General features: G+C 37.7%; 3 protein-coding genes and 1 long non-coding RNA gene across 5 annotated transcripts in view; 3 read left to right on the top strand and 1 right to left on the bottom strand.

Moving 5' to 3' along the window:
- Window positions 1-363: 363 nt before the first annotated feature.
- LOC119575303 lies at window positions 364-11,617 on the bottom strand. The gene is given in 9 exon segments (XM_037922846.1): window positions 364-3,851; window positions 5,360-5,728; window positions 6,518-6,639; window positions 7,079-7,229; window positions 7,698-7,866; window positions 8,446-8,540; window positions 8,849-8,983; window positions 11,412-11,572; window positions 11,575-11,617. Coding segments are annotated over 9 exon segments (1,320 nt in total). The 5' UTR covers window positions 11,603-11,617; the 3' UTR covers window positions 364-3,761.
- Window positions 11,618-12,183: 566 nt separating this feature from the next.
- LOC119575302 (60S ribosomal protein L37-like) lies at window positions 12,184-18,331 on the top strand. 2 transcript variants are annotated; one of them, XM_037922844.1, is made up of 4 exons: window positions 12,184-12,300; window positions 16,396-16,531; window positions 18,030-18,114; window positions 18,248-18,331. In XM_037922844.1, exons 1-4 carry the CDS (start codon window positions 12,298-12,300, stop codon window positions 18,300-18,302), a joined length of 279 nt encoding a protein of 92 aa, XP_037778772.1. In that variant the 5' UTR covers window positions 12,184-12,297; the 3' UTR covers window positions 18,303-18,331. The 2 variants fall into 2 exon arrangements, with proteins under 2 accessions (XP_037778772.1, XP_037778773.1); XM_037922845.1 differs by lacking the exon at window positions 12,184-12,300 and adding an exon at window positions 12,491-12,515.
- A 426-nt stretch (window positions 18,332-18,757) lies between these two features.
- On the top strand, window positions 18,758-21,402 carry LOC119575301. The gene is made up of 3 exons (XR_005228967.1): window positions 18,758-18,933; window positions 21,068-21,161; window positions 21,385-21,402. It is a non-coding gene; the product is annotated as an uncharacterized LOC119575301 (long non-coding RNA).
- Window positions 21,403-22,604: 1,202 nt separating this feature from the next.
- The window catches only part of LOC119575300 (Krueppel homolog 1-like), a 25,291-nt gene continuing 23,742 nt past the window's right edge, over window positions 22,605-24,153 (top strand). Inside the window, exons 1-2 of the mRNA XM_037922843.1 lie at window positions 22,605-22,712; window positions 22,957-23,651. Of these exons, the coding sequence (XP_037778771.1) occupies window positions 23,649-23,651 (3 nt within the window). The 5' untranslated portion in view covers window positions 22,605-22,712; window positions 22,957-23,648. The remainder of the gene's footprint in view (window positions 22,713-22,956; window positions 23,652-24,153) is intronic.

Genomic DNA, 24,153 nt, shown 5'->3' with positions numbered 1-24,153 from the left:
TCTCCATTTCCTACCCCTAGAGACCTGCTAACTGGTATATAATCTTTCAGGAAATCAAACCTTTATATTTTTCAGCTTAAAGAATCATATTTGCTTTTGCAAAAATTATCTAAGGTTCATGTAGAACACTGGTTTAAAATTACATGGCTTTTCATTATTTCACAAATATGTAATGTTATTTTCCATGAGACGCGTGAAAGAATGGCAGTTCGTTGCGACTCAGATAATCGGGTAAATAAAACACTTTTCAATCAAACCTGTAAATTATATATATATTTATGGTCTTAAAAATTTATAGTTATACATATATTTTATTTTTATACTCTGATACATTTCCATATAGTTTTTTCATGTTTTTTTTTCACTCTGCTGTCCAGTAAGTACCAATATCAAATGAAAATCTTAGTACCGTTTCCTCAAAAGTTCCTGTATCCCCTGTATTCTGATAATGCTTTCACCCTTTCCACATATATATATTGTTGACCATCATTATTACACATGGCATACAACCTGCATTCACATCTGCCACTATAGTAAAAATGCCAATTTACTCATAGATTGTAACATTACTACAGTACCAGAGCAACATCTTGACAGGATACAACACAATGATATGGGAACTTATTAAGGCAACTGTACAGAATTATCTGTAGCTTAACAGGCATGCCCAGAGGTACACCACTGTGAAGCCTAGACTAGCAATATGACCTTTAAATATTACAGTAATTGGGTGTGTAGGCTTCATATTTATTTAAAAAATTTTATTAACATATTAACATTTATTTTTAAATAGATGTCAATTTCTTGAATCCTCATAATGATGGAGGGACGTGCAGGTTTCATATCTATTTGGTAATTTTCTTATCAATATGATTTTATGTTACTTTATTTTTTGGTCACAAATATACTGCAAGTGCAAGTAAATTTAGTTGCAATCAGCAAAATATCTTTTGAAAGAGAATAACAACAAAAAGAAAATGTTACAAAAACAATCAATAAATAAAAATGTCTAACTAATATCATACAAGAAAAAGGAAAATCCATCTTTCCTTAAAGCATAGAAAAAGTTGATCACAAGTTGTTGATGATAACTAGAAAAATATATATATACACACACACACACATATGTACAAGCACACAGACGTCTACAATGCAAGACTCTGCAACTTACCATTGGCAAGTTACACTGAAGTCAAATCAAACTAGTAAGAAACAAGGAGAAAAAAAAACATCACTTACGTCTCCTAAAACACATTACACAAAATCTTGCGTACAACAATAAATCATGAAACTTTTTTTATATATTAAAGTAAGTAGTTGCAGCTGAAGACTACCATCATAAAATGGCTTGGTTCGGGACAAGATTTTTATTTCACAACACATTGTTTCATATGCAAATTTTTCTTAGAGTATGCAGTACCCCTTTAAACTTAGTCAATGTCATCAATTTAATTTTTCCTGGCATTTGGGAAAAGGAAGGACAGAGCAGGGAGAGACAGAGACAACAAAACTAAGAAAAAAGAGGGAGGGAGGAAGGAAGGAAGGAAGGAAGAAAGAAAGGAAGAAAGAAAGGAAGAAAGAAAGGAAGAAAGAAAGAAAGAAAGAAAGAAAGAAAGAAGGAAAGAAAGAAGGAAAGAAAGAAGGAAAAAGGGTTAGTTTTTGACACTGAATAATCTGTTGTGGGGCTGCTTGTTGCTGTTACTGACTAATGAAAGGAAATGGTCTTATTCATAAGTTGGAATTAGGATCTCATATTCAACAGAACAGAAATTCAACTGGCTGTAATTTTTTTTTCAAACCTTTGTCCTTACACCTTCTCAGAAAAAAAAAGGTTATTTTATGTGCAAACCCATACACACATAATCATACAAACACACAAACAGACGACGTGCACAAACCTTACACCATATACCTTGAGAAGCAGGTAGCCTGCCCTGCTCACTGTCTGCCTTACTAGCCTTATCGCAAGTGTATTTAGTCTTTAACCCTAGAAAAGGAGAAATCACGGAGACAACCTTATTTCCAAGCTATAAAAAAGGCTAAAGAGTATACCAGTGCTATTTCGACCTACTATAACATCTAATTTTTCTAACCTTTGGTATGCAAATCCTTGGGGCACTTCCTGCCAAGTGATTTAGAATTATATAAAAATATGGCCATAATCCTAGGAAACAAATAAGCCCCATATATTTGGTTTTGGTAGAATTATTTCTAACATAATCCTTATTTACTTTCCCTAACATTCAGTTCATCCATTTGTTACCTACTTATTTCTTTGCATTCCTGGCAATTTATTTTCCACTGGTTCTTGGAATAAATAAACAGCTTAAATAAGACATTTCTCCTGTGTTTGCAAACAAATGTACCTTCTTTACTAAGCAGTCTTTGCACCTCAGAAGCTCCCTAAACACACAACATAACTGAAGATCTGGCAGCTTTTACATTACCAGCATGTAATACAACACACAGATATGCAGTTCAAATAGCATAGAGAATCTTTTCTTTCATATATTCTGATATCCAGAACATCAACTGTCTTGAAATAATAAATATAAATAATAAAAATTATGCCTAAAAGTAAATACAATACATTCTATCTGTCATGGATCTGTTGCACGTACTCATTATGACATGATATTACACAGGCATACTTGCAATAGTTTTATCAATGTTAATTCTGTCTCTGAAAGTACAGAAGTACTCAACTGGGACTGTGGTCTTCACATTGCTTCCCTTGTTTGAGTGGATGCGCTTCTTAACATAAGCTGTGACTTACAAACAAAAAAAACTGGCACTCTGAACTAGAAGATATGCACAAAACACTAAGCCATGACATCGGCTTCAGTGCACCTATCATCTTGCAGGTTATATACTAATAAAGTTCAAGTGATTTTGATGATACAAACTGCAACTTAAATTCTGTTTTCAAAGTTTTATCTATGTTTAGCAGTAATACATTTTTTCATAATGTCTATATGTGAAATTCAGTTTGTAAACATCTGAATTCATAATTGTAAAAAAAAAAAAAAAATCCAATACTTTCATATTCCCAATAACAACAAGAAAGAAAATTAAGTAAAGTCAGCCAAATATGGGCATTTATCATTGTGTGCAGCTCCATGCCTGGGCAACTGTCCAGCACATGGTAGCACACACCAGACCTCATCCCAGGAATCAGGACATAAGCTCTTGACATAATCAGCCATCACCCATCATCTGTGATTATTCTTCATAATGTAATATGTCAGGTAAACCTGAAATCTCAAGACCAAACATCATTTCTATAAATTTCTAACTATATTTAATGCTAAATGTACTATCATCACACAAAGGATAGAATAATGCAGTATCACATTAATAACAAAGTTCTGGGCAAACTTTCTTTGAGTAGGTTTAACTCTTTGTCAGGGAGATCTATCATAGAGCAGTTGCAGGATATTCAAATGCCAATGTCGGAAGAAGATAGTTTAAAATCATGATTTCAACATATAAAAACGATATAGTCAGGATTATATAACAGACCAAGAAAATGAAGAAATATATTAGCTGCACATTCACATGACCAATCATTGTCATTCACAGATATCAAGAATATCACCATACACAAGTTTTCATATCACAAAAAAATAAAAGCATTCTTATAAAATATGGACCACACTGACATTGAACACTCTTCATAGAAAACACTGGTAAAATTATCACAATAATCACTTAAAATAGATATAGATTTAGAGAGTGAGCGAGACGGGTGCTCCTCCTCTTCAACCGTTTTTCAGCTTGAGCGTGCGTTTGAGGAGCCAGTTGAGGCCTCGGTGCACGCCGGACAGGGACTTCACCTCCACTTCGCAGACCTGAAGCAGAAAGAAAGGTTAATGAAAAATAACTGAACAGTATTAAATGTTACTAATAAATAATCACTAAAACAATAGTAGAACTTAATATAAAATGATAAGAGAAGTATAGAGTCATCACTAATAAAAACAAAACACTAATAATAGTAAATAATAACAAATTAATAATATGATTAAAAATAATTAATGGGTAACAATAATTAAAAATCAAATTGTCAAACATCAAATTTGATTTATAACCCAATCACCACAGATTTATGTACTGTCCCCTGAAGTTTTTTGTGAATTTTGTAACATACAGATAACCACATGTGCTAAGCCGGCTAGGAGTCTATCAAGAGGCCCTAGTGACCGATCCTGATTTCCTTGAAATGGCAGGAAAATGTGTTTTTCTTTCTAATACTATTTGTATTGATACTTCTTAGTCTCATTGATATTGTGATTATTAAATTGTTATTAAAATCTTGGTAATATCAAAAACAATGAAATAATACAAAAAACACTTTCCAAAAATCAAGGAAAAGGGAAAACAGGTGAAATAGGTAGGACTAATAACTGAATCCTTGGTGACTAAGCACTTGTTGAGCCATCTATGTGTAAAGAAAATAGATGAACTTATATTACAGTAGGCATGGCATGTATACTTGCCATATGTGCCGACTGGGATAAAAAATACAATTAAAAATTAATAACATTCATTAAAATGTAATAATTGTATTCCTAAAATGGTTAACACAAGAAATTCAAAGGCCATGCACTGCACAAAAAAATGCAACTAGTACCCCGAAAGGATGACAATGTTCGGGGCTTACCGTCTACATGGGAGAGGAAAGACACACTTCTTTAGTTTAAATTCATACATGATTACTTCTGCTAACCCCCCCCCCCTCCCCATTCCCTTGTTGTTGTGGGGGGCTTGAGATGGAGATTAAGACCCAACGGAGGGGATCACCCCTGCCTTGGTCCTTAGCCCTCACCTCAAGCAGTTTTGCAGGGTCTTTTCTTCTCCCCGTTTCCTTTTCCTTCTCTTCTTCATTCCCTTCTGTTCACTCATCCTAATTATTGACTAATTTTTACCCTTTTCACCACAATACTTTACCTTAGTGCTATATGACCTCTGATATATCAACCATTAACCATGAACATCAACCATTAACCATGAACTTCTACTAAAATTGTTCTAATTTGGATATTGGAAACATGAATAATTGTGCATTTGAATAAAGATGTTGGTATTTGACATTTTATGATTAAAGGCTTTGTGAGAAACTGTTAAAACTAACTGAATAAAATAAAAACTATATATTACTACTACAGTACTTAAGTTCATCTGTTTCCATGATAGTATAGTTAGAAGGGAATAATTTCAATCCCATTAAGACAAACCCATATCCATAATCCACAACATGAACACACATCCAACACTAACCACAAACAAACCACACAACATACCCAAAGCCAGTCCCACATCCTCACTCCCAACAGACAATCAAGGGAAATTCACTTACCGCCCATGGCAGATCCAGCTTGCTGAGGATGGGGTACAACATGGCAGGACGGTGGCGCTTCTGCGTGGCAGGGTCGTGGTAGGAACCTGCATCTTTGGTCGTACTCGCTGGGCGGTGCTGCGGGACGTCGCACGAGTCCAAGTCCCGCGCCAGGGTGGCTGGGTCATCCATGTGTGCTAGAAGGACAAGGACAGGTGGGGCCAGGTCTGGGGGAATGGTTCGCATCATTGCCTCCAGTTCCAAGACATCGATGCTGTGGATGCCGTCCCTGCAGCTGTTCTGGCTACCACAATTTGAAGCTCCATCACCTGATTCACAGTTGCAGGAGGCATCCATGTAGCATATCAAGCCATCAACACGTGTCACAACCTGAAAGGATAAATAAATATGTAAACTGAGCAAAAATTATAAAATACTTAAATTTTCAAAAGTGGAGACTTTCCTACTTTTTATGCTACATATGAATGTCAAAGGCCTAACACAAGAAGAAATCACTATAGTTTCCTGTAAAAGCTTTCTCTCTGTCACATCCAATTTCATCTTAACATTGCTGCTTCTCTCTTCTTCATCCATTATACATAAGATCGTTGACATCACCTTTTATTTAGCAATATTTGTATGTGCAGAAATTCAAATACAGGCATGAACTCCTAACAGTAAATGCTGAATATATCAGTCAACCCAAACCATAAGTAACAACTACCTAAAGAAATAATTAAGACATGCAGAAAATGATTTGCAAAAGTAAGAGAGGACATGCATTTTGTGACATATGAACTTACTCCCTAAAAATTGAGGAAAAGAAAATGTTCCTGTACACCTAGAGGATTGATTAGACATACTCCTTGACACGAGCTATACAACAAACTGTATTGAATGGTATATTGTAATCCCAATATCCCTACACAGCAATATTTTGAAAATGGTTTTCAACATTAATATCCACACAAATATTTTTCACTCTTACCCCCCAAAATATAATTCTATGTCCTGCCAGTCATTTTAGGATTAGTGCCTCCATACATAAAAAAAACAACGCATGATGATGATGATGATGATGATGATGATGGGGGGGGGGGGGGGGGAAGCATGAAAAAAAATATATAAATTACACATGAGAAAATATACACCAAACTTAATCAAGTTAAAAGCAATTACCTCAGCCACGTCAGGGTGGAAAGTCGTTCCTTTAGGTCCCTCCACAAGCAGCCTCGGGCGAGCTCTCCGTACAGTCAACAGGTTCATTAAATGGTGTGCGTACTTCACTGTCACACCTCCACCTGTTGAAACAAAGAGATGGCTTTCTAACTTTCGGTATACAAGGATGACTACTAGTTGTACCGAGAGATAAACAAGAGTAGGCATAAGAGAAATCCAAAGTATGACAAGAAGAGTAAGGGTCAAAGTGTGTGTGTATGACATAGGATTAGCAGAAAAAAATATGAGCAAGAGAGAAAAAAGTCTTATCATGTCTTACTCCACTGGCAACAGATGTGCCATCATGTCATGACAAATACACACAGACACCATGTGACAATTCATCAAGGCATGAGATATAGACTCCCAGTCACATTATTGTTACGCCTGCTCTCGTAACATCTCGCTTCAAAATAAAGTGTGCTGATATGGAATGCTTTTTTTAGTCTTAATATTGTTTAAAACCAAAATACATTTATATTTTTCCCAAGGCAGGTCTGGCACCAATATCATTGCACTTACCAACACCTCCTGGTTTCCCCTTCACCAATCCTACGGTGTCAAAAGTCGAGTCTTTTGAAGCAATGAAGCTCAAGGCCAGCTTTTTCGACACCCTTGTCTCCGGGGTTCCGAAGAGGAGGAATGTTGGTGCGCCTTCACCCTTTGAGAATGGCTGAAAGAGGCAGCTTTATTAAACAATCATTATTCGATCTTCTGACACTGCCTACTTTTTTTTCTTTTTTTTTTCTTGCCTACTTTTTTTTTTCTTTCTTTCTTTCTTTAATCTTGAACCTCAGTCTGAAGGGTTTTAAAAATGCCACTTTTCACTTTCACCTGTTTTTCTTTCTATGGCACATCAAATACACTATCAGAATGAAAACCAAGTTGTTTTTTCTACTTTCTAAAAGTACATCTAAAATATGTGATGAATGAAAAATACAAATAACAATAAAGACAGACAGACAGATAGATAGACAGACACAAACACAAAAAAAAACACACACACACAACACACACACACACACACACACACACACACACACACACACACACACACACACACACACACACACATATACATACACACACATACACATACACATACACACACACACACACACAAAGGCTCTATCCAACTTACATCTGATGGAGAATGTGGCTGGGAAGTAAGAAACATACTAAAGAAGCTTTCAATTAACTCATTAAAGCTTGTGGTTGGCGTTGGCGTTGCCATCTTGGAGAGCAAGTTTCCGATGTCCAAGTCTTCGTGATTCTCATTGATGTCAGAGTCTGGATCGAGGATCTCGTAGCTGGTAGAGGACGAGGAAGAGAGATTAGCCTGCGCTCTATATCATGCTATCTTTCCAAACTAACTGTTGTAAGTTATATCAAGATAGACTTCAGTAACTGGCCTCATATTATTACTTTATTTATTTATTATTATTATTATTATTATTTTTTTGCATATGGTCAAAATCACATGGTGCACATAAGGAAAAAAAAAAATATATATATATATATACATACATATATATATATATATATATATATATATATATATATATATATATATATATATATATATATATATAAAATGAAATGATTCAAGAAAGTTTTTAGCATTCACGTTGAAAACAAGTTGGCCTGAGGTCTCAAAAGAAAAGGAAATGAAGCCAACTTATCAATTATATAAAGAGCATTCTGAAATCTTTTAAGTTTGTGTATGTAACAATTCCCTGTATACCTGGGCGAACAATTAAAATCTATCCCTTGATTAGAACATGCATTTACTAAGTTATTTCCAATCCCAAAGAGTAATCCTGCCCCACAAGTCATTATGTGTATGACGCAACAAAAGACGAAGATGACAAAACAAATTCAATACTCACAGCAACCTATTGTTCACCAGCAGGGGGTCACGTACTAACATGTCTGCATTTGGGCAGGGTGAAATATGGGGCCCAATTAGACCTAAGTTTACTACCTGCAAAAAATAAATTCACAGCATGCAAATGAAAAAAAAATTAAAATACTAAAAGCTGCAAAGCTATGGCAAATGAGAAACACACACACACACATACCCAATCCATCTACAAAAGAAAGTACTGTAGCACTTTTTTTTCTATTTATTTCAACACTCAGTCCCTCATTGTCAATAGATAAAAAAAGGTAAATATATATAGAAAGAAGGACCAATTCAACAACCTGACGAGGCCTACCCTGCTTACAAAATTAAGAGAGACTCAAAAACATCCGCAAAAACCCCAAGGGCCCTTCACTAGAATACCTTACCTTGGCTCGGATCCATAATTTGTTCCTCCACATCAACTGGTCTCTGGTGACCTCCCAACCAGCCCGGCAGGTGAGAGCCATTGCCCTCGTGTCCCGCAGGCTGAGGTGTGATATGACTTCCGTGCATACTGGGGACTGGGAAGGTAAAGAGGTAGGATATGAAGCATTCAGGGAGTGAAAGACTTGATTCTGCCACATTCGAACTCTTTAACGCTATACTTATCATATATGTACATACAACAAACATACATAAAATAAACATTATATAAACATACATACATATACATATCTATATTTATGTCTTTAAATATACATATGCTTATATTTATATATAAATATGTATATATACATATGTATAAATATGTATATATACATATGTACATATATGTATATATATACATATGTACATATATTGTATAATATATAACATATTACAATATATATATATCACTATAACATATGTACATATGTATACATACATATATATGTACATTTTGTACATACAATATCATACATACATATATGTACATAGTATACATACATAATATATGCATACTACATATGATACATACATATTGTATCATATGTATACATATATATGTACATACTTGTATACATACATATATATGTACATTATGTATACATACATATATATGTACATATGTACTACATATATGTATATATATGTATATACATATATATTAATATTATACTAATATATATATATATATATATATATATATACATAGATATATACACATACATTTATACTGTATATAGTGTCAGGATATATTGCATGCAGGAACATCATATGATGGTGATGATGACTGCCAACTGATGGAGGATTGGCAGACAGATAACAACTGTGCATGACTAACTGATAACAACTGTGCATGACAATTGGTAAACAACAATCAGTGAATGACGAATCATAAAGTGAATGACGAATCATAAGATTAACAGACGCAATTGGCAGAATACATGCATGCCCACTGTAACAAGTTATTTAATTTTATTCACACATAGATAGCTGCAGGGTTAGTCATCAAGGGTCATTATTATTCCTACTTTACATGTTTAACCTTTTACCTTGCTTTTGAAAGGATCTTATGCATTATTTCATTGTCTTAAATGTTAACAAGATTAATAATACTTAATAATAATAACATCAATAACAATAATAACACATATGAATACAATGTAATTAAAAAGAAAAACAATTTTCCGCCAATTCAAGGAAGGGGGAATCAAGATCGGTCAGTAGGGCATGATGGACTCTGGAGGTGAGACAATGTGGACCACATGTGAGAGAAAATTCAAAAACCTACAAGAGACAGAACATAAATCCGGGGTGATTGGGTAATATCAATAACAATGATAACAACAATAATGATAATAAAAGCAGTAATAACAACAGGAGTAATTATAAGAGCAGTAATAGTAATAGCCATAATAACAGCAGAAATAACACTAAAAATAATCATAATAATAATAATAAAAATAATGATATTAATAACGATAATAATAATAATAATAATAATAATAATAATAATAATAATAATAATAGCAATAATAACAAAAAAAAAAAAAATAATAACAATTTTAATAATAATAATGATAACAATGATAATGATGATGATGATGACAATTATGATAATAATGATGATGATGATGATGATTGATGATGATTGATGATGATGATTGATGATGATGATTGATGATGATGATGATGATGATGATGATGATGATGATGATGAGAGAGAGAGAGAGAGATAAAGGGATATAGACAGATACATAATATAGACATATAGATAGATGGGTAGACAGATTTATAAACAGTCAAAATTACATATAGAAAGGTAGATAAATCAGACAGAGATATGGGAAGATATAATTTTCCTATTATATGATTCTCCAAAGTCTCACCATTTTATCATTTGAAGTAATATCAGAACTTGGACTCTTATATCAGTTTTAAACACACACTATACATATTCCTTATCTACTTCACCCCTTCTAGATAGGCCATAGCAGAGATGTTTGTACAATCCCCAATTTAGAAAAGACATTAAATAAACCAACATCTAAAACAGAAGGAAATGTTGGCATCAATATTCTTAATATCACAAAACTATTTCCATATAAAAATAAAACATTCTCAAGAGAAGAAGTGCAATATCAGGGACTCCTTGGTTACCACTCCTGACAACCGATAAACAAAGTAAAACAAATAATTTCTCATGAGATAAGCTCTATCTGTCGAATTCCCGTTTACAAAATTGGCCAAAGAGTCGTCAGCTGCCCGCTTACTGCGAAGGTGAGATCGACACTTTAGAGAAATAAAATGGTAGAATGATTAATATTATAAACGTATTGTGTCTTTGTTTACGTTTTGACAGGACTTTATACCTCTCTGGCTTTCTTGTCTTCCTGGCTCTAACGGGCAAACAACATACACAATTTCTTAAAACGAATACATCCTTGATATTGAAAAGCCCAGCTGACAAGCTGAATAATTAACCAACGCTCAACGCATGACGAAATAATTTGCTAAAATACTCACAGGCAGGTCGAAAAAACCGAATGGTCTGTCCTCTGTATATTTTGGCTCTGTCTGCGTATAATAATCGTCTTCTGGTATGATGTCGACGCAGGATTCTCTCTTGTAAACGACTATAGACATCTTAATATCTGTTGGTGTGACAAAGCGGAGAATGAAAGTTATTTTTGTTGACACTTCTCTTGTTGCACCATAGATAACACATTGCAGGGATCGTGAGTGTTGTGTGCTGGTCTTATGGCTGGGAGACAATTAAACGTAGAATTCTACTCGTATATACTACAACTATACATGCAGATAATTATTAAAATATTGGTATATTAGTTATTTACATACAAGGGATATTATCTCACATTCGCCTCAAGTGACTATGAATATAAAAGTTTATAGTACCAAAAGTCAGATCAAGATCGAGAATCTCTTTTAAAAATCCTCCAAACTCGCACGCCAGAAAAGCTAAACGAGATGAAGAATGAACACTTTTAGGATCCGCAGAGACTTTTTGATCTAGAATATGACACTCTTCATATAACAGAATGTCCTAAATAATAGAAAAGATTAAAACGAAAGATTCATACGAACGCCACTTACAATGACGTCATGATACATCAGTGACGTCATTGAAATTATCCCAGTCCCCTTACAAAATATAAAACTAATCAAAACCTCAAAACAACATACACCCCCTTCAAAAAATCCAACCCATAAACCCACACACATATCATCAAACCATCAAAACCAACAATCCTCCCCAAGAATAAATGAATAAAAAAATCTAACGTATCAAATACACCTTTCCGTCGTATCCCCCCCGTGACGTCAGAGCGCGGTGGTGACGTCACGACTCGCAAAGCATTGTGGGATCAGTCTTTCTGGTCGCGGAAACAACATGGTGAGTGAGCGCTCGTTTCGTCTCCCGACTTAGGCGTGAATTTTAACCCCCGACGATGGGCACGAGGGCGTTTCGAGGCCCGGACGGCGAAGCACGGGGCATGAGTGACGAGGAGGAGACGGAGACGCGGCAGTCCCGTCGCGAAAAGAGCGAGAAACGAGGTAGACGAGAGGGGCGTCGGGGGAAACGTGGGTTGTTTTGTCGCCGATCACATGGTGCGTCTCTGGGGCGAAGCGGGCGGCCGGGAGGGAAGGGCGGCCGCTTGAGCCCGAAATTGCGCTCGGCTCGCCCAAGTACACGTAGAGCAGGTTGCGATCCAGTCCCTATTTTCGGGATATGGCCTTGCAAGCGCGTGGAGCCGAGGGAAGTGGCCGAGACCTCATCAAAACAACGTGGTCGCCGTGGGTTTGGGATTTTTCTTCTCGCGATGATACTCGGGTTTTGAGGGATTTCCTAAAGTTGTTGACGATTGCAATAAAGGTGGAATTAATCTCTAGGTCGGTCTTAACTCGATACTCAAATTTGGGCGAGTTTTCACATTTTGAACAAAAAGTAGATGCAAATGAAGTTTTGGTGGGAGTCAAGTTTATGAAAATAATTTTGGTAAAGCTTTTTTTTTTTCTTATAAAAGTCAGCACATAGATGCTTACGTTAAATTTGACTTGAGAATTACTATTGGGGTTATCTTAATTGTGATATTCATTGGATTGCATTCAGTATTGGCGTCGTGTATATTTGTAATTTTTAGAAATTGAGTTTGATATAAGCTACAACGTTCACAGTATATGAAATATTGAATAATATTCTAAAACAAGTCTGCATCATTACTCACTAAATTTGCCGTTTGATTTTGAATAGTCTACTTGCTAAATAATAGCTGAAAAAATAATCACCATGTGAATACCCTGAAACTTCCGTGACTTGCACAGTAACTCGAGTGACAATGAGACTATTCTTATCGAGACTTCGCTCAAAACTATTTGAGGCTCCCTCTTGCTGCGCAGATATAGTTCGCATTGCAGCCAGTGCCTTAGGGGGCACATTCCTCTAACACAGGCAGAAAGTAAATAATTACTGCATTCTGTATCCCTGTTGCCCTGATACCTTAAGTTATCCTCATCTTTGCGTCAGCATTACCAAATTTGATGGATTAAAAGTTTTCTCAAATGACTAAATATAGGTAGAATATAAAACCTTCCTTGTCTGTATACATTGGAGGTGGAGCTTTATAATACAAGGAATATGTAATTGTCATGCTGCATCCTTGCTTCCAGTATTATTTTTACGAAAAGAACACTTATTCATTCCTGCCTGCAGTAATGTAAACACTTGATGCCATCACTCAAATTGGCTACAGTTTTAGCTGTTGTGCACTTCAATATAAAGTCCAGTCTGTTGCAATTCAATATATAGTCTAATAATGGAAGTCCAGTTTCTTAGCATTGCCAGTGGTGGTGAACTTTTAATATTTGTCATAGATTTGTCTTGCAGTAGCATGCAATGATCTCCCATAGATGAAGTATCCCATGATTCTTACAAATTTGTTTGCTCTAATGTATGGAATTTCCCAAATGAAAAGTGTTTAAGATGTGATAAGCCTCTTTTTTAACTTGTTTTCCAAGCAGTGGTATATCTTTGCTAAATGTTATAAAGAAAGTTTGATCTTTAACTGCAAATATTCCCATGCTCCCTTTAAAAGGATAGCTTTGCAAATAGCCAAGCCAAATGCAAATTGTGCAAGTTTGACTGAAAGGAGTTTGTCCACACTGAGAGCAGTCTTTTACCCAATTACTCCAAAATAATGTATCCTCAGCCTTATTTCTAGACATTTCTCATAGAAATGTGCATTCATAAATTTTTACTTTATTCAGATTTGGAGTAGGTAGAATGGGTTGCTTCATAGTTGTACTCAAAAATAATGTATATACAAATGTGGTCTGTTTGTATTCAATTATCAGATTAATTTTCACACTTAAGTATTTACCCGAGTTCCTCCTGGAGCGATGATGGCAGTTGGCAGAATTTTAAATGCAAATTTATTTGCATCTGAAAAGTTACTGCATGCCTGCACTTTGTTCTCAATACAAGATTGAATGTGAGAATATTGGCATAACGCAGAAGCCTTTTCATTTAATGTTTGGAGATTCAGTAACTCGCCCATGCGGCAGTATTAACACATTGATGCCATGTAAACAGGTTCAGGACTTCTGTTTGCATGTGGATTACTCAAATTACAAGCAAAAATGTTTCATTAACTTTTTCCCTAGAACATGCATCCCTTCTTATTCTCAAGGACTTGAGCCATGATTTTGACTTCTGATTTGTGGTGCAAGTAGTATGAGCTAACAGCTGTATGGATGTCGACCACATTGTTTATGTACCAGCGTTACCACTGCTATAAAAAATATAAATGTTATGATACTCCAGTGTGTGGCGCTGATTTAATTATACTATTGTATCATGGGTGAAAGAACTGTAGATAAAATGGCAATATAAGTATATTTTTCAAAAATGAACAGTGTAGAAGTTACTGAAAGAGGAGACATGTTCATCCTTTGAACATAACCTCTTGCATAGTTACATATTCCTTTGTATATAATACATCAGTGCAGGCTTCTTACTGCTCAAACACAAATGGCTGTTTTGCATTTGTTTAATCTCAATCATAGTACTTGTTTTTAGTAATTTTTAGTCTGCAAATGTAATTTAAAATGCCCTTAGAATTGGTCAAAGGATTCCCTCAGTTTACTTCCCTCCATGATGGAAACTAAAATTTTACCCTTGATTATTTAAAATGTGCAAAACAGTATGCACAAAGGCCTGGAGGATACTTGACCAAATCTTTTTATTCAGAATATTTGGGGTTGGTATTAGTTCACTAAATGGGTATTTATTGAAGTATAGTAAATAAAGGTAAATAAGTATTAAGATTACAAAAAATCTTCCTATAGAGTAACTCCAGTTAGTTTATGCACCTGCCATATTTAGTCTTCATATAGAAAGTTCACAAATACTTTAGGTATAACAGTAACACCTCTGAAACAAATTTGGATAAAGTAATGCTGGCAACTATGTTTTCAAACTAAGGCTTTCAAGGTTGATTATTATGTATATATATATAAAGGTCAGGTTTGAACAAAAGTGCAGTAAGACTGAAGAGCTAATGTAATAACTATAAAGAAAAACTAGTATACATGGGTTTAAATTCATTGCGGCCAGGGTTGTATGTACATACATGCTATGCCCACTTCGATTTCAATTTATTAATTCTTAACACAGTTGGCTCCATAACTACTTAGTCACCAGGGGGTCATTACCAGTATTACCTGTCTTGCCTGTTAATTGGTATTGTTGATTTTTGGAAATATTCCCATCTTGTATTGTTATTAGTAATGTTAATAACCTTGATAATTGGATCTAATATCGAAATTGATAGCATTGGTTAGACAAGCTCTAGATAGTCCAATCAGGTGAGGTTACAAGGTCTTTCAATCAACTCCATAGCAGCTGAGTAATTATGGAATCTGTGTAGACATTTCACAAAACAAAACTGCACTGAACACTACATTTGTTAGTTGAAAATATTGTGGAAAGGTAAGGCCAGTCACTCTTTAAATGTGCATCTGTGGCAGAGACAAGTGATATCCTTAAACACCCATCCAAGCTCCATCTTGCTCTATAGAGGAAAGATCTGTTAGCCTTTGCTGGCTTGAAAATGACCTGTGTTGCTGCTTGTGGTCCTGAATTCCCATAATCCTATTCAAAGGCAAAGCATACATTTTACCTTTCCAAGACCATGTAAATGCACTTCAGTTGCCTGATAGTAAGTCCTGTTGAGCAGTATTAATGATGGTTTCATTTTTAGTAGATCGGATTTGATTTTTCTTCCCAGTAGCTCAACTTCAAATTGTTAAATGATGAAAACAAATTAATGATTTGTGCCTATTTTTCTACTTTTTACTAGGAAAATGAACAGAATGACAATGAAACACTGAACTAATGACACTTCATCCTTACACCAACACACCCAGAATAGACATTGAAATTATGCCCTGTAAATGTGCAAGTATTAATTCTCTCTCTCCCTCCCCACAGACGAAGGGTACATCGTCCTTCGGAAAGCGGAACAATAAGACGCACACTTTGTGCCGTCGATGTGGGAAGTCGTCTTACCACATTCAGAAGAAGCAGTGTGCGCAATGCGGCTACCCCAAGAAGAAGCTTAGGCGCTGTAAGTTTGGCTGGGTCTGTTTCCTTGATGCTATGAAGTCGAGGTTGTTTCCATCCTTCTCCTTGACTCCCTCCCTTTAATCCAATTTGTTATACTGTGCTCCCCCTGTCTTGGATCTTCTTTTCCCTCTTGCATTATTTTCTTTTAATACTTGGCTTTGATCTTGTGCTGCCTCTTTTAGTACAGCCAGCCTGCATTCTTCCCCTCGCCTGCAATGGCCACAGCTCTCAAGGCTGAAGGTTGCTATTGTACCCTGGCAGTCCAGGGGACGATAGCATGAATCTCTAAGGAAAGCAGTATTTTGAATGAGCAAAATGTACAGACAGCAATGACAAATGTTGCCAGTTACTACAGTACTCCTTTCCCTCTTCACAATCCTATTTTTATTTCACTATTCCCTTGCTTTTCATCCTCCCCTTGTATTCCCTCATACTCTTACTGCCTCATTCCCTCTTCACCTTCATTCCTGTCTTATTCCTCGTCCTTTTCTTCTCCACTTAAGTCATCTCTTCTCTTTACCCCCACTTCTCTTCCGCTTCCCCCCCCCTTCTTAGCACCATGCCACCTTTTTTTCTCATAGTTTAATTCTTTCCTCGACCTCCTCATCGCCATATATGTTCTCGTGCTGCTGTCGTACCTGCCCTATTGCTGCGTTCAGAACTCCTCGTCCAACAAGTTGTACAAGGTGTTTTGACCCTTCGGATCCCCTACTTTAGCGTCATGGACAAGTTGTCCATCTCACCCAGGTTCGCAACCGGGCGAACAGGACGAGATGACGTCACAGTAGCAATTGTATGTAACATTTGCAGGCAACCATAAAATATTGATAGGTAATTTCATGGCCCTTTCTAGTTATAAAATAGTGAATGTTTACTTTCGAGCTGGTTTCATTGTAGGCAGTGTAGGCCTCGGAGGTTCCGAACGTGGCCTTGTCCTGTTGGGCCTGCCAAGTTGTCTGGACGATCAAGTCCCCACTATCTAATGTTCCGTATTTTCCTTCCCCCCCCCCCCCAGTCCCCCTAATTCTCGGTTCCACTTTCATGCTTATGTTCCACATTCATCTGTTTATCTTCAAACTCCTTCCTACTCTTTCCAATTCTTCCTTCTCATTGACTTCCTTGTTTCCTCTTGTTTATTCTCTATCTCCTTCCCTTTATCCTAAACATATCCGACTTCAGAGAAAAAATATATATTGCATGCATTGTGTGATAATGAATTTGTTCTACAATAGTCGACGTGTCAGTTAAGTGTAGTAAAAAAAAGTTACTGATTTTTTATATTACAAAGTATTAGTGTAGCTGAATGAACCATCCCGTTTGGTGAGCGAACGGTTTATGTTTACTTCCCGCAACGGTGCCACAGCGCTAAATAATCATTCGTTATTCAGTAATCAGTGTCAGCAGCAGCCCGTGGCAGATGAAGCATTAATACCAGATCAGTTTACATCCTTCGTCGCTCGTTAAATTTTTTTTTTCCTAATTGCACTTGTTCTTTCCAGACAATTGGTCCATCAAGGCCATCCGCAGGAAGACGACCGGCACTGGCCGTCTCCGCTACCTCAAGGTCGTACGCAGGCGCTTCAAGTGAGTGTTCGAGGCTCGTTTCGGGACTCGGGTCATGGGTGCATTATTGACTTCTGTTACTTACATTTGTGCTTGAAATTTTGAACTCTCGTTCCGAGGACTCTTTATAACGGGCGCTTTTTTTCTTCCGCAGGAATGGCTTCCGTGAGGGTAAGGCCCCAACGAAGAAGATTCGCACCACCAAATGATTTAATCAATAAAGAGGGTTAAATATTTACTTGTTTTTTTTACTTAACCACGAGATGTCAATCACGGCATTATTACCCAGAAGCCTTACAGTGCTGACAATGGCGCTCGGCAGAACGCGCCTATATGAAAACCCCATAAAATCAAAATCCACAACCACCACCCACCCAACGAGAAAGCAGAACCCAAACCCAAAAAGCAATGTTTGTAGTAAACCGGCAACCCCACGACACCCACATCACACACACTTACGCGCGCACACCTCTCCCCCCCCTTCCCCCCCCCCCCCCCCCTCCGTCTTCCACCTGTACCCATAGACCTCCTCGACAGTAGTTCCCCCTCGAAATTTCCCGTTTTCTGTGAGGTCCAGCGAGCGAGAGAAAACGCGAGAATCGATTGTTTTGATCCGCGCCTGATAGATGGCAGCAGGAATGACCCCACGAACACCCGCTGTGTTTACCCCGAGATGTCACCCTCCATTATGGATTAACGTCGTCTCTCTCGCACAAGGTTAGCGCCCGCCCGCCCGCCCGCCCCACGACAAGCAGAGAGAGATGCGCCATGGCCACTGAGAGCAGCGGCCCAGCAGGAGACGGCGCTCGGGAGGGAAGGACAGCGGGAATGGTGGTGGCCGTACGTGTTTGTTTATGTTGTCCCGAGGACCTTTTTGTTCACGTCCTTGCTGGGGGAAGGAGGGACGGGAGGGGCGAGGGGGAGGGAGGGCTGGCTACCTGGTGCCTTTCGGAATAGGCAGAGGAAAAAGGGAAGGAGATAAGGGTGGCGAGGAGGAGGGGGAGTGGGGAGGGGGGGTCCGGCCGCGCTAATTGGGGTCTTACCTCTCGGGGGGAGGGGGAGGGGGAGGGATGCTAGGCTGCGATTGGGATTTTTTTTTTAGCAGTTTCGTTGATTTTGTTTGGTCTAGGATCAAAACTCTCTTTAAAGGGACTGTGAGAGGCTTGTGTGTTGCAGGGAAGCCTTTGTGTCAAGGGAGGCATTGCAGTTGTGGTGCGGTTATTTCCTGCTGGATTTGGCACTCGTGCCGAACCAGTAGAAATTAGGTAGTGGAAAGAATGCGAACGTGTTAGTAGATACAATGCTATTGGTAAAATGAAAAAATTTACTGTACTTGCGCTGGCTGTGACTTTGCTGTATATGGGATACAATATCTGCTAATTTTCAATTCACAAATTATTAACAAGGTAATGCAATAAAAGGGTGAAATTATCTGTTTGAAAATGCACCCTAGCATAGGGAGTACTAATGGTGGAGTATACTTTTTGCCAATATTTGCTTAGATCCAGAGTGCAAAGTGTGAATCTTTCCCAAAAATGAATTAGGGGAAAATAGCAGATAACGATAGATAATCGGTCAGCGCTTTTAGTTTAAATACAAGAGCATATTACAGTTGTGACATAGATATCCTAGTTGTAGAAAGAGAAAAAATCAAAGATGTTCCTCATAATTTCTCAAAGGGTGATTGCCCAGATTTATTAAGCACAAATTGCTAAAAAGACCAAAAATATTTTTAAATGATAAAATCTGGAACAAAACAAGAAAGGCTTGACCATTGTGTATAAAAAAATCACAAGTTGAGGATTTAATGGTGGCTGTGCTTTGCTTTCCAACAATTCTTGCAAGATGCATTTTAAAAACCTTGACATTATTGCTAAATGGAGAACCAGTCCAAGCCTGGTCTTGCAAAATATGTGCAAGGTTGTTTTCCTTTGCTAGAATGCAGAGACCAGAGTATTTGGTGGTCCACATCTAATTGACAACAAAAAAATAATTAAAATAAGAGGTAGATCCTGTTTGTCTTGACCTGTATCACAGAAGTTAAAAAGGCCATTTTTTTTAGCTGTAACAACTTATCCATAACTGCTACTGTTGAAGTCCTGCATTTTAAAATTGTATTGAACTCCCTGAAAGTATATGTATACAGGAAACAATATAAATGCAGGCTAGTTTTTGATAAGTAATATAGTATTCCTGTCTGCAAATGCAGAATTACGAGTTTATAATAAATAAAACATGGCCCTAAATTACCATTAGGGTCAAATTAACTCCAGTTAGATCTTGTTTTTCTTAATCTACATACAGATTAAAATCCATTTCAACAAGTGGGCTCACTTATGACATGCTGAGGTACAGACACTACTCCCCTCAGTCACTGTTACACATACCAGAATTTAGTGAAGAATGATTTTAATCAGGGGAAGGGGGTTTTTAAAATACTTATTATTATTATTTTTTTTTAGAATTCAATGAACGTATATTGTAGAAGGAAAGTTATAACATCTCAAGAATATAAGCACGGTTTATCTGTAAAGTTTAATACACATTTGGTCTGCATAGACAAATGTAATAAGTTGTACTGAATCAGTAGTTATTACATTATATCTTGAATGTAATTAAAAAGAATACCATTATATGCATTCTACTGCTCCTGCATCAGAGCAACCGATTGTGATGTTTACAGGATAGAAACCAGTTGCTGAAACATGGGGGTTTAATTCACTAAATATTACAATTGGTAATATTATAATAGTACTTTCTTCAGTATATGGTATTACTGGGATTTTAACACCTGGGTTTTTGAGTCAGTTTAGATCGCCTCTTCTCATAGCTATTTTGGTAGAAACAAGGATGAATCTTTCTCCTCCATTTTTTACTACTTTAAGAAGTTCAGCAAATATATTGACAATAAAAAGGTGACTTGATACATTAAACAGAACAAGCATGTATATGTAAATCTGGACTCCATTTACAGGGTTTTGGGCAGGATGAACCAAGACCAGTTTCTGCTGAAGTGGAACAACCACCAGAATAATTTTGTCGAAGTGTTTAGCTTTTTACGTACGCAGGTGAGCCGGATGGAATAAAACGTGTACCGAACGACTTGATTTTAGTAGTTCGGGTGTTGGTTTAGTGCATATTTCTTTCAGAAATTTAATTAATTAATTTATTGGTAAAAAATTAATGTTTTTTATTAAAATTTTATGGTTTGGGGTTAGAAAAAATTTATTTAGCGGCAATTTTTTTGAATCGTAGAACTTAATTACACATCTTAATGGCCCCTTTTATCAGGATGCTTTTGTCGACGTTTTCCCCCGCCGTATGGGGAAAACATTTTTAGCCCCAGGGGTTTTACTCTCTGCGTGTTCGCCATTTCCCCGGTAAATAGGTTGTAGAGGTTCAGTCTGAGGATTTTCATTTCTTTTTTTATTTTTTTTACATTTTTTTCCGTATTGTCCGTCTTTCCTTTTCCCCCTTTTTCCCGTTTTTCCCCTTTTTAGATTTTCTCCTTTCCCATCTTACTATATCCCCCCCCCTTCCTTTTCCCCTCTTTCCCCTCCTCCTCCACTTCTTCCCTCCTCCTCCTCTTCCTCCCTCTTCCTCCTCTTCCTCCTCCTGTTCCTTCCTCCTCCTCCTGTTCTTCTCTCCTCCTCCTCCTGTTCTTTTCTCCTCCTCCTCCTCCTCCTCCTCCCTCCCCTCTCCCCCTCCCCCCTCCTCCTCCTCCCCTTTTCCCCCCACCTCTTTTTCCCCCCTTTTTCCCCTTTTCCCCCTTTTTGTTTTCCCCTTTGTTAAAATCTTTGGTTTTATGTCCATTATATATGTGAGATTAAAAAGTAGGATTAAGGTTGGAGGTAAAAAAATAATTGGGAAATCAAAATCTCTTCTAAAAAGACACCAAACCTGGCAGACAAGTGCGTTTCTTAATATAATGTGGAATCATCGTTATATAATAAAGAACCCCAAGAACAAAGGGTTCCTAAAAAGAAGGAAGCTAGGGTTTTCAGGGGGCCCAAAGGATTGCTCTAGTTTTAGTATTTTTTTAATTGATTTTTTGGGGTGTAGATTTTCCAAAATTTCAGGTTTTTCCTTTTTCTTATTAAGATTACTAATTTCAGTGGTGTGCATTACATGATGACTTTTAAAAGCCAACAGGAATAGTTAAAACTGCTGTTTGTGATACAAGGTTACAAGGGGAATATAATCATTTAACGTTTGGGAACCACAGCTTTAGGAAGTACTATGTTAATCATCCCGTTCAGGAAAGGTAATGGAGCTTCCCTCCTTCCCGCAGGTGATTTATTTTAATCACCTAACTCATTATACTTGTGCTTACATATTTTTGGATTCTTAAGACAGTATTTTTTTTACCATTATCGGAGTTTGCCGCCATCTACACCCTATTATCTTCCCCAAACGAGCCCAGGGGTGAGGACCTAGTCCTTCCTTCCTTGAAATGGGACAGTCTGCAGTAGATGACAATGTCAGTACATCTCTTTTCTTTCCCCTCTTTGTTTCAGACGCTCTTTCAGACTAACCCTTGCAAGCACCCTATTGTGTTCCTCAAGGATGTCAAGGGACAAGAGCTGGAGGCTCTCATAGAATTTATTTATAAAGGAGAAGTGAGTAATTAGTGTGTCTTCAATTGTTTTTTAGATTGATTCAGTGTACCATGGAATGATGTGTTTGTTATTATTTGTGAAAGCACGATTTGATCCGTATATAGTTATATATTGAGTAAGGCTGTTTTAAAAACATCACTATCAAAATAATAACCAAAGCACTAATATATGAAATAAAGAGAAGTGTGGAGAAGAAACCAAATCAGATTGGGATAATCATATAGACCACACTGTCTTTTTCCAGGTGAGTGTATCACAGTCAGAACTAGCTTCCCTGATAAGTACAGCTGAAAATTTAAAGATAAAGGGTCTTGCAGAACCAGAGAGACCAACAGAAAAGACTGTTAAAAGAATAGCCTCCCCTCCTAGACCTCAGCCCCCTCCCCTTCCCCCCCAGCCAGCCCCTGCCACGCCAGTAGGGGTGACGCAGCATCACCAGGTGTCAAAATAACCCTCAAATCTAGTCCTGTCGCTAAGCGGAAAAAAACAGAACAGTTCAATGTACAGAGTAGTTATGTTGGTGTTAGAGAGAACCAGGAGGAGGTTGTGACTGTTGAAGCGGGCAATGGCGAGAACTTGAGCCTCCGCGGTGAGAACCTGAGCCTCCGTGGTGAGAACCTAAGCATCCGCGGAGATCACCCGGCCCCGCAGGTGGTGTTAGTGCCCTCCCATGAGCCTGCGCACCAACCGGAAGTCACACCCCATACGCCACAGCCTTACGCTAGTCACCACGGTCCCATCACCGCGTCGGAGGGGGTCCTGTACTCGGTCTCAGGGACGGCCATCTACGCGGGCACAGCGCAGGTCAGCTCGTCGAGCAGAGGGGAGCAGGTCACCAGAGAAGTGTACCCACAGGGCGACCAGTATCACAGCAGCGACGAGGGGAAACCCTTTCCTGGGCCCCCCGGGTCCGCGCAACCGCATGCCGAGGCTTCAATGGTTAGTGGAAACGGCACTTTCCTCTGCATGGTATTTGATTTCAGTTGCTAGATTCAGTTTTTGATTGTGATTAGGATGGAATGATTTGTTTGATGGCTGTTGCAGTAATTCTTGCAGTGGGGCTGATAATTATAAAGAAATCGAGTAGATAAAAGGGAAAACCCGAGGAAATTCAAGAAAGATAGTTGTCGACGGACTACACCTTTAACAATATCTTTTTCCCTTTCCAATTTCATTTTTAATTTAAATGTTTTCTGCCCACTACATTTCCCGACAACAGGAGCACGAGACGCGGGAGGAAACCCCCACAACACACACGCACACAAACACACAACCCCAAAACACCACACACACACCCAACACACAACACAACCAACACAACACATACCAAACAAAAAATAATAAAACAAAATAAAAAAAGGGTGGGGGGGGGGTTGGGGGGGTGGGGGGGGGGGGGGTTTGGGTGGGTGGTGGGTGTGGGGGGTGTGGGTGTGGGTGGGGG

Source organism: Penaeus monodon, chromosome 7, assembly GCF_015228065.2.
Source record: "Penaeus monodon isolate SGIC_2016 chromosome 7, NSTDA_Pmon_1, whole genome shotgun sequence".
NCBI lineage: Eukaryota > Metazoa > Arthropoda > Malacostraca > Decapoda > Penaeidae > Penaeus > Penaeus monodon.
Note: the sequence above shows the minus strand (reverse complement) of the source record. Positions and strands in the feature narration are given on the sequence as shown.